Genomic DNA, 12,216 nt, shown 5'->3' with positions numbered 1-12,216 from the left:
CTCTGGAAATGCCACAGGAAAACCACCACTTTTAAAATTAATTGTAGTCATCTCTAAAATTAGTTTATATAGCTTACAAAATATTTACTGGTGCAATGAAATTAACTTTGAATTAAAAATAATAGAAAATAGAATTGACAGGTGAGGAGGAACAAAATGTCAGCTAAAAGAATGGAATCACTACTACAACTGAACATAAATTCAGATTTTGCATTTTTGACTGTTCAGATGAATAGTAAAATTATAGTTATATATCTTCATACACAAAGAAATATGATAATCTGTAGCAGAAAAGAAAAGAGTAACAGGATTTTTTCTTGCCAATACATCTAATAAAAATGAAAAATATACTTTACCACACTTTTAGAGAACCTGGCAGTTATAGGTTTTGTTTTCATAGGGAATTGGAAAACTTTGAAGGCGTACTGTCCCATTTATTCATAAGAAAACAAAAGCCAAGGAACGTTAAGTAACTTTACTTCTAATTAAATCATTCTCACAGATGGAATATGAAGAGATAAAAGCAGAAGACAACGTTTCCACAGTGATTCAATTTGTACTCCTGGGATTTTCTGACCTTCCAAATCTCCAAGGGTTACTATTTGGAGTGTTCTCAATCATTTACATTATTATCTTATTTGGAAATTGCCTCATAATAATAATAACCAGGCTTGACTCTGCACTACAGAAACCTATGTATTTTTTCCTTTCAAATTTTTCCTCATTGGAAATGTGTTATGTGTCTGTCACTCTCCCTAGGATTCTAGTAAACCTCTGGACTCAGGATAGAAGCATCTCTATCCTAAACTGTGCTGCCCAAATGTGCTTCCTCCTTATGCTGGGAGCCACTGAATGTTTCCTCCTGGCTGTGATGGCTTACGACCGCTATGTGGCCATTTGTAACCCTCTGCGCTATCCTCTAGTCATGAACCAAAAGATGTGTATCCAACTGGCTATTGGCTCCTGGATCAGTGGCATCCCAGTCCAGATAGGGCAAACATGTCAAATTTTCTCCCTGCATTTCTGTAATTCTAACCAAATTAACCACTTCTTCTGTGACATACCCCCCATTCTGAAGCTGGCCTGTGGAGACACTTCCATACATGAGATGTCAGTCTATGCAGTAGCCATGTTGTTTGTTGCAGTACCATTCATGTTGATACTTGCCTCTTACAGCAAAATCATTTCCACCATTCTGAGGTTGCCAACAGCCAGAGGACAAGCCAAAGCCTTCTCCACGTGCTCTTCCCACCTGCTGGTTGTGATTTTATTCTTTGGATCTGCTACCATTACCTACTTAGGACCAAAATCCAATCATTCTGCAGGAACTGACAAACTACTCTCTCTTTTCTACACCATAGTGACGCCAATGTTTAATCCCATGATATACAGCCTAAGGAACAAGGATGTTATTGCAGCACTGAGAAAATTATTACTTAAAAAGTAGTGTGATGAGTTTAATTGTAAGTGATTTAACTGCTTGCCACACAGTTATCAGGGAAACATTTCAAATCCTCTACATTCCCCCTTTAAAAAAATAACCACTTCAAGTTTATGATGTACTTATAGATACTTTTATATACTAACCTAAAATTTATGGTGCTTGGGTGTATACTAGGCAAATTAACATATTTTCAATGCTCCATGCCTAAGGAATATTCTTGCCTCATGAATAAAATAGTAATGTGCATCACATATTCCTTATAAAAACTAAAAATAGAATTCAATCTGTTATGATTTTTGGCCTAAATATACTGGAGAGTATACAAGATTACCTACCTAAATAATTTCCTAAATCTTCACACTTGTTTTTATTAGCAATCTTTGGTTCTATAGCACAGAGACTGGCTAATATCAGTTGAATAATGAATGTTTATTGAGTGTGTGATTAAATGAGTGAATGGATAAATGAATACTACTTTGCCCTACCTCAGACTCTTGGCAAAATCTAGAGATTTTAGAACATCAATAAAGGGAGTGTATTTATTTCACCTACTATGCACCTGTGTGGAATTACTCTAAAAATAATACCAAAAGAAAAGTTTGCATGCACTTAGTTTTCTTCCTAATAACTTCCTGCCAAAGCACATGACATAACAGAACACTCCCACCTATCTCAACCAGTTTACTTTGCACATATTTCTATGGCTTACTTAGCAGTTATGGTCCCCAAATAATTTACTTTGGATTATTTCATCTCTTTCATAACTGCACTTCAAACAGCTACTCCGATTCCAATATATATTTTTAAAGGAAAATATCAATGAGTTTAAAAGTGAAGGGAGGTGTTAGAAGTTGTTTTCAGGATCATTCAAAGTCCAAAAAGTTGCATTTACCTTGTTGTGCATAATCTCCCATGTCTTTAACCCTTTCTAAAGCATTTACAGTTATTAAACTTTTGAACTGGTATTATCAAGGAAAGTGAGCATCCGTCAACAGAGTGATTGATGGCTGTTCTCCCAATTACAGATTCTTAAATCAGTAACTTACATTAAGAGATTATTTACTGCATCCATCTCTGAGAACTTCTGTTAGCAGTTCTTTTGATAAACATGCCATTCTGTAGTTTTACTTATAGTTGTACATATGCATGTAAGACAATGCTATATCTTGTTCTATAGATATTTATAGTTTACTTCAACTCATTTATATCCTCTGCCATGTAATGTAACATAATGTACTATATTTATTTATTTATGTATTTTATTGATGGAAGTATATATGTTCATATCCCTTCTCATTTAATTTTTTATATATTATAAGACTTTCATACATGGTCCATGATGATAATTATAATAGTGATAATAAAATTGATGATTATGCTGGAGATAGTAGGGATGGTAATTTTTATTTCTGAAATTTAGTAAAGCGGGAATCACAATGTAATGGGGACAGTGCTGTCCCAGGAGTTCAGATAATTGATTTTTAATCTTCTCTTTACCCAAATCTTGAGCAAGTCACTTAGCTACTTTTCATTACATTCTGTTAAAGAACAAGAATTCAACTGAATAAATTTTTTTTTTTTTAAGATTTTATTTTTTCCTTTTTCTCCCCAAAGCCCCCCGGTACATAGTTGTGTATTCTTCGTTGTGGGTTCTTCTAGCTGTGGCATGTGGGACGCTGCCTCAGCGTGGTCTGATGAGCAGTGCCATGTCCACGCCCAGGATTCGAACCAACGAAACACTGGGCCCGCCTGCAGCGGAGCGCGAGAACTTAACCACTCGGCCACGGGGCCAGCCCCTCAACTGAATAAATTTTAAAGATCTTGTTCAGCAATCCATGAGTCAGGCAGCATCCAATCCAGCAGATAGAAAGGAACTCCAAAGAACTATGCAAGGCAAAAGATTTTATAGGCAGAAGGGAGCAGGGTCAACGAACTTATAGTAGGAAAAACATTGGATTGATTATTGTAAAGTACTTTCCTTATAGGGGATGGCAGAGCATTATTAAGTAGATTACCTAACTAATGCAAAGCAAGCAATAGCTGATTGATTGGATTAAGATTTCATTTCTGGGAGAGCTGAAGCTGGAACCAAGTTAAATTCCAGTTTGGTGATGTGAGGATTAGCATAAGCAACTCCATTTGTGGCCTATGGTCTTGTCTTTAACAATTTACAATTAGTAAAATACTGAGATCAGACTATTTCCTGTGAACTCCAAGGATTATTATAGGGCTCAAATATCCACCTAGCATGGAAAAGCATTTAGAAAAGCTTAAAGCACCAAAATTGAAGTGTTGGCTGTATTTAGGTAGAGTTCTTAATGGAATTACTCTCTCTGTTGTATTTTATATTCAAATTGATGAAGATAATCATTACAGTGCTATTTTTGAGGAAAAGGACATTCCACAATATCAATTACCTAAGGAAGAAAACCCACTTTTTTACACACTGGAATTATTTTCTTTTCACTAAGGTGTTATGTTTAGCTTTTCAAAAATGTGCTTGTCAAGTCTTTCCTCATCTAAACAGGGACTATAGAAAAGAGCTAAATCTTTGTTAATACCCAAAGAAAATATTAATTATCATTTATATCATGATGAACTCAGGTTCAATTAGCAAAAAGTATAGGATTATGACCTTCTTCATACTTTTATCAAATTCCTCGAGACCTTTGCATTTTCTCCTTTTATTTCTCTACTCCCTATCTTCGCAATCTGTTAACTCACAATGACCAGCATCTAGAAATTATTCCCTAGACTCATTTAATTATTTATGTGCTATCCATTACCAGCTAATATAACTAGGGCTGATTGGAAAGAAATTTATGACATAGATTATAGAAACATTCATCTGATTTTTCATATGGTTCTTTGACTAGCCCATGAGTGCGACCTAGGGCTCCATTTATTTCTTGAAGTAAAGACCAAGAAAATATTCTCAAGTATGTTGCTTAATTTTTAAACACACCGGTTTTCTGGATAATAGAATTTACTGACCTCTGGCCACAAAACATATGGGGATCCAATGTACAACGTGTGAGCCACTTGCTGAAGATTTAGATTCTCCGTTATGTTAAAATAGTGGCTTCAATAAGCGCATCATCAAAAATATTTATTTAATGAGAAAGGAAACATGCACATTCCTGTCTGGATTTATTTCATACTACTGTTGCTATATGTAGAAGATTGCCTCTCTACAAAGAATGCTTATCTTGTTTCTTTAACAATGGTAATACTTTTTCCATAATATCCCTGCAAAGAAAATATTTGCAAAACCTAAGCATGATTATCCATAAGAATGTTGTAGTTGATTATAATTTACAAAAGCCTGTTTTATCAATTACTTTTATGACATATGACAAATATTTATCTGTGGAGGATATATAAAAAGATTTTAACATAGTGACTTTAACCCACAAAATAGTATGCGGCCTGTTTTCTCTGAACTACATTCCTAACACATTCTGTATACTGATTGTCTCAATATATCACTATCTTCCAAGGATGTAGTAAACTTTAGTAATAAGAATTAAAGTTCTGGTAAATCTTTTCACATTGCTGTTTAGACTCCTTACTCTCTGGTTGCTTGGAAGAGTGTTACATTAAATGGAATTGCCAAAGAAGACTGGTTCTTAAGTGAGGATAAAAAGCACTAGTTAGATTAAAAATTGGAAATGGCCACTGCTTTAGATACAATTATATATATTATTTACATTGTTAAATAAATATATATAAAATTATGTAAATACTACATTTCATCATATATGACATAATGCTACAATGTACACCATTATATATAACTCAGTGCTTATTTTGACATTAGGTGAATCTGCATTTAGTGACAAGATCCATTCTACCACCACACCTCTTAAATGCTAAATCCAGTTGGAACCATTTTCCTGTTCACACTAGACAATTGTTTTTTTGCTAAAGTAAAGTAGCTGAGGATTTGACAATGTGCCTCGATTGTCATAAATGGTTCTTACCTGATGAGGTTGGTGGATTTATTTTACAATGCTTCACTATAGGCTTATTAGATCTTTAAATTACATGTCTGCTCAAGTTACATGCAGGAACTTGTGGATGTGCGAAGGAATCTGCATCCTTACATCACTAAGGACCAATGGACCAGACAGGAGAAGGTGAACTTCTTCAGATTCCTAAGCCCATGAAAAAAAACCCCAAACAAACAACTATATGAAACTTTGTATTGATTTCCCACATGAAAGGCACGTGCTGTGAATGAACTATTTGACTATTTCACTGGCTATCTCCAAGTCCTGTCTGAGAATATTTGATATATAATTTTGTATCTGATGCAAACAGTTTTACCTTGGTCTTCTGTCATTGACTTTTGCAAAATCTTTGTTCAATGATTTTTGAATGACTGTATGCTCATAATGATACCAATCAAGACAATGAACAGTAACAACACATACATGAATCGTTTTGCAAATAAATCCAGCAAGGAATGTTTTTGCATTTACAGCCAAAATTCTCTCTGCTTTAGATATACAATTTCTCTTTGTAGAAATCTAAGGACCAAGTGTCATTTGAAACCTGGCAAGAGAAACCATGTGACAATCAGTATCCTGAGGTTGACCAACTATCAGCAGAGAGAGATGAATCTCAAATGTTGGATTGGAGTTTTCTTGATTGACAGAGGGGGATTACTAGCTCTGTCATCTTGTCTCATGAATTGCAATCTTCACAGTCTTTACCAGATGACCAAAGGGAAATTTTTTTAGAGCTAGATATGAGAATAAACTTTCTTAGTAAACAACAAATTATTAGGATGTGGTTAGCAATAAAGAGCAGCATCTAGCGCTATGCCATGAGGATGGCAAGTGAGTAGTTAAAGGAATGATACCAATCTAAATACATTAGATATGCCAGTCTAAACACACATCTAAATTGGTAAATTGGCAGGCTGGACAAGTGTTAATGAATTGAGTGCCTGGACAAGTCAGAAGGAATCTGTCCTTGGTGCTCTTCTCCTAAGATTTGAACTTTGAACTTAATATATAAAACTCATCGACTAACATGAACACAATAGAGTTTGACTCCTATGTGACTGAACCAGCTTTATCCTGAAATATAATCCAGATGCATCAGTGAATCATTTATGGCAGTTATTGATCCAATCAAATGAAGAGCACATTAGCTAATCATCCTACTTCATTGTAAGATTGTGACAGAATGATGGTTCCCCAGAGATGAACAAGGCCTGATCCCTGGAATCAATAATCTGTGAATATGCCACATAATATGACAAAATGGACTTTGCAGAGATATGATTAAAGTTAAAGGTCTTGAGATGGGGAGATTATTTGGGTAGGCCCAGTCTAATCATATGAGCTCTAAAAAGGGGAAGTGAAAGAAAGAAAGGTAGTCCAAAGATATGTTGCGACAGAAAAAGTAGAGAAAAGGAGGATTCAAGTGGTCATTGCTGGTATTAAAGACTGATGGTATGGGGTCATAAGCCAAGCAATGTGGTGATCTCTAGAAGCTGAAAATGATATTTGGCTGACAGTCAGCCAGGAAACAGGGTCTTCAGTCCTATAACCTAAAGGAAGTGAATTTTGCCAATAATCTAACTGAGCAAGAATAATGGAAACCCCACTAGAGTATACTGAAAGAAAGGCAGCCATGCCCACGAATTAATTTTTGCTCAGTGAGCTCTATTTTGGACGTATGACCTACAGAGCTGTGAGATAATAAATGTGTATTGTTTTAAGCGACTCAATTTGTGGCAATTTATTACAACAGGAATAGAAGACTATACATTGACTCATGCAAAATGATGTAGGAGACATTGTAGACCTGGTATTTAGATATACCAATCTAAACCTTCTATCCTGTAAGCAATTTAAATGTAGAGTTTGGGGGTTTGAAATATTCAGTTTCCCAACCTCCTTTCCAGATAAGTATGAGGAGATGTTTCAATTCTTGCTAATGAGATGACTTTAGATGTGAGCAAGTGCTATGTCTTTTGCTTCCATTTCCTTTCATTCCTGGAAGGTTGCAGAAGTCAATATAAGAATGGGAAAGGAGGAAGATGCAAGAAAATTGGCACTGTGACATCATTATTTTAAAAACACTAGCCTATTCACACAATCCCTCTAGAAATTTTGCCGTATGTAGTAACTAATTGTTTTTTTGTAGAGGCTTGAGTGTGATTCTATACAAGAAAATATCTACAATAGTAATGTTTCACTATGTTTGGTGGTGGATAGTACCTCCTAGTGTCTTTTCTGCTGGTGCAGAAGTCCTTTTGTGGTAGGAAACATTTCTCAGGAATGTGGATCTTGGTACTTTTAGTAAGCATGGTATGATTGAACACTTTAGGTGTTCAAAGAGCGCTTTTCTTTGCAAAGCTTGTGTTTAACATGATTTCATCTGATGAACTTTGGTGGATATATACAGCTGTGGTACAGACACATTTCACTAGTACTTTTCAAGAATTTAGCATACTCCAAGTAGCAACAGAGGAGTAGCAAGAAAGGTCTTAGAATGACCTATTGATATTTCAAAGAAAAGAGTTGCATGTTTCTTTAGGTGTGGATTATGATAACCTACAGCTAGACATTTGATGATTTGAAAGCAGTTTCTGCACAAATTTCTTACGTTTTAAAAGATATTTCACTTTGTCATCAACTTTGTTGCTCCTCCTATATGATTTTGACATTAAACAGCATTATTAAAACTGCAGAATTTACAGCTTTTCTTTATAACTGGGCTTACAAAGAATATGACCCTTTCACCATTATTTTAAGATAATATCCTAAAGTAGGGAAAACTATTTCAAGAGCTTGTGATTAATAGTATCTGTATCAGTACAGATTGTGGTTATGATTCAATCTATCTTTCCTTTGAACATTCATACAATCATGATAATAAGTTCCTATAACTGTAATTTCATCATTAAGATAAAGTCTGCTAAATACTCACAAATGGTCTCATAAGAAAGAATTAGTTGTGCTCATGTCTTCACAGATTTCAGTTTGTTGTATTTGAAATACGGCAATTTTCACAATATTATTCAAATATCTTAATAATATTTGTGACATAACAAACTACACATATTTTGTTCTATCATTCACCACTGTCTATCTGTATTGGCCAAGTGCATGAGAATGTCCAGGATAAACAAGTGACCTTTGGTGAGCAACAAAGACCTCCTGCCAATATCGGAGTTTATTATGAAATATGCAGGCTGATCTTGGATGATAGTTTCTTAAATGGAGTTGCTAAAGGAGATTAGTTGTTAAATGACAATAAAATGTACTTTTTAGATGGATTGGGGGAATGGCCATTTATAATATCATAGCAATTGTAATACTACTAAGCAATATAAATGAACAGACTATATTGATACATGCAATGACACCGTAATGCCAAATGTTTTATGCCAACTCAAAAATTAGACTTAAAAGCCTTTACTATGTGCTTCCATTTGTGTGACATTCTGGAAAGGCGAAAACAATAGGATAGATTACCCGGTCATAAAGTTGGTGGGAGTTGTTAACCACAAAGGGACAAGAAGTGAGAATTTTAGAGAGTGATGGAACTGTTCCGTATTTTGATCATGTTTGTGGTAACACAATTCTATGGATTTGTCAAATCTCATAAAACTTACACCAAAAATAGTATATTTTACTTTGTATGCAAATTTAAAATTTACTGTGTCTAAGTTAAAAAAATAAATAAATACTGTCAAGTAAGAAAGCCATTACTATGATGTTATATCTTAATTTACAAGTTTTACTTAAGCCAATTTACCCTCTTACTCACACATTGGCCCAATTTTAGCAAAGCCTCCTAAAAAGAGCTTCTAGAATCTATCCAAATTGCAGCACACTGGCTCACGCATTGGTGCGTCCAAGAGGCTCCTTCATTATAGGTACCTTAGCAACTTCCTCATGATCCTAGAGTCTTGGGATCTCCCAAGATGGTCATAAATTGACAAGGAATTCTGGTACAAGAAACTGCCCTCCTCAGGTCCATGCTACACACCATCAGAGTGGTAATTGCAAGGGACTGGGCTCTCCTGAAAATAAAGGCTTTTACAGGCCTCTACCCTTAGGTGTCCATTATGACCTTTGTCATGAAAGCAGCACACCCACAAGCTTAGTGCAGCCTCTGGGGCCTCCCTGCTAAGGATAGAGCTGACCCTGAGCTCTCTGGTATATCCTACTTACAGAAGTGTGTGGCCTCCCGTGTCCTCAGTCCCTTGGCAGAGACCATGGTGGTCATTTCCTTCCTAGACCATTTGGAATCAGTTGAATGAACAGGAAAGGGAGTTTATACTAAGGACAGCTTCCCTACTATTGCACAAGATGGAGCTCCCCAGAGCAGTTGCTTTTTGTGCCTCAATCAGGGCAACACTAATCACAGATGAGAATCAAGTATCAGGGGCTGGCCTGGTGGCACAGGGGTTAAGTGCACACATTTGGCTTTGGTGGCCTGGGGTTCACCAGTTCGGATCCTGGGTGTGGACATGGCACTGCTTGGTTAGCCATGCTGTGGTAGACGTCCCATATATAAAGTAGAGGAAGTTGGGCACAGATGTTAGCTCAGGGCCAGTCTTCCTCAGCAAAAGGAGGGGGATTAGTGGAAGATGTTAGATCGGGGCTCATCTTTCTCAAAAAAAAAAAAAAGAATTCTTGCTAAAAAAAGTTGAACTTGAATCCATTGAAGCCTTTACTTCTAGTTGCTACTAGCTCATAGGAAGTACCAAAATGTAAGGAACAACGTAAATAATACCAGAATTTGAACTCAAACAATTTGAAAGTTTTGAATATCCTGTAAGACAACTGACCAGGTATCTCTAACAAATCAATAGTTTTAAAATGGCCATTAAATGGACCATTTGGGGATTAAAACATAATAAGTTGTCACTAAATAGATTAAAATGAGAGATGAATATTGCAAAATAAAAGTGACCTGAGAGAATACCAAACAAATGCAATGGCTGGATCTTGTCTGTTTGATAATAAAAACAACCAACTGTAAAGAGATCACTTTGAGAAAATGAAATCAAAGATTCTATTAAATATAAGTGGCCTAAACGCAATAAGCAAATGGTAAAGATTTTCAGTTTGGATAGAAAGCAAGACCACACAATATGCTTGCTGTTTACTAAAAGAAAACTGGTTGAAATATAAATAAACTGATATTCCAAAGTGAAGGAATGGACATCAATATATGATGCAAACACTGATAAAAAGTGAGCCAGTGTAAATATATTGATAAAGCAGACTTCAGATAAATAAATATTACCAGGAATAAAGAAGACTGTAGCATAATGAAAAAGGAGTCAATTCACCAAAAACACATAAAAACCTTAAATGTGTATTCACCTAATAAGAGAAATTCAAAATTCATGCACAGGAAAATAAAGAAATAAAAGCAAAATAAACAAATCTACACTTTAATTAATGAATGCAATTTATTTCCCCCATTACTCAATATAAATGTAGACAGATAATCAGTAAGGAGTTGGATGGCACTGACTTACACTATTAACCAATTTGACATTAATGACAAAAACAGCAGAATATCCATTTTCTCCAAGCTCATATGTAATATACTCCGTTCACCAAAATAAACTGTATTGGGACTAAAAAATGATGAATTCTTAAGAAATTTGGTCATACCATACTCCTTGGCAAAAAAGAAAATAAATCAAAAATCAATAAAAAAATCTATGAAATCTCCCAAATATTTGGAAATAAAACGACAAACAGAATATATATATTCTTCTCAAGTGAACATGCAATATTCCACAAGATAAAATGGTAGTAGATAATAAAGTAGACCAAATTTCAATTCAATGGTAAAAAGAGAATAATGCAACTATGAAATACAACCAAAATTTTAGAAAACAACTAAATGCAATCCCTATTTAATTCCTATATCGAAATAAATTCCAGATGGATCAAAACATTTGTTTTGCTTTTTACTTTTTGGTTTTTTTAAAGATTGGCCCTGAGTTAACATCTGTGGCCAATCTTGTTTTTCTTCTTCCCAAACCTACCAGTACATAGTTGTAGGTCTTTCTAGTTCTGCTATGTGGAATGCAGCCCCAGCACAGCTTGATGAGTTGTGTTAGGCCCACGCCCAGGACCCGAAGCAGCCAAACCATGGGCCACCAAAGTACAGTGTGCAAACTTGACCACTCAGTCATGGGTCTGGCCCCTCAAAAGTTTTAAAATAAGGTAAAGACCAGAAAAATGCTTAAAAAAATAAATGCTAAGTAATAGTTGAAGAAAATATTGTTAGGAGTGAAGTGGGGATAGTCTTTTTAAGAGTGACACAAAAACAAAAAAAATTAAAGAAAAAAATATTACATGCCAAAAGCAATATATGTACTATAACAAGTCAAAACATAATACAAGCCAGAAAAATAATAATTACATATACAATAGTAAAAAGAATATTTTTTAGTATAAAATAACTCACAAAAATCAGTATGCAAATGATCAACTGAATAAAATAGATAAAAGATATTAATACACATTTTACAGAAAAAGAAACACAAACTATGCTAAACATGTGAAAAGATACTCAAACTCAAGGATCAAAAGAATTTTTTGTAAATGAAATAAAATAACTTTGTTCAGATATCATACACCATAAACATTTATCAGGTACTTGAGAATGTGGACAAAAGTGTTCTCAAAGATGGTGGGTGGGAGTGCAGCAATTAGCACAACCTTAAGGATTGCAGTTGGGCACGAACTATGAATACCAACATTTTATGTAGATACACT

General features: G+C 34.9%; 1 protein-coding gene across 1 annotated transcript; it reads left to right on the top strand.

Moving 5' to 3' along the window:
• The first annotated feature begins 502 nt into the window (after positions 1 to 502).
• OR10AG94 (olfactory receptor family 10 subfamily AG member 94) lies at positions 503 to 1,447 on the top strand. Its single transcript, NM_001391046.1, is given in 1 exon segment — positions 503 to 1,447. A coding segment is annotated over 1 exon segment (945 nt).
• Positions 1,448 to 12,216: the final 10,769 nt, after the last annotated feature.

The sequence above is a fragment of the Equus caballus genome, chromosome 12 (assembly GCF_041296265.1).
Source record: "Equus caballus isolate H_3958 breed thoroughbred chromosome 12, TB-T2T, whole genome shotgun sequence".
NCBI lineage: Eukaryota > Metazoa > Chordata > Mammalia > Perissodactyla > Equidae > Equus > Equus caballus.
Note: the sequence above shows the minus strand (reverse complement) of the source record. Positions and strands in the feature narration are given on the sequence as shown.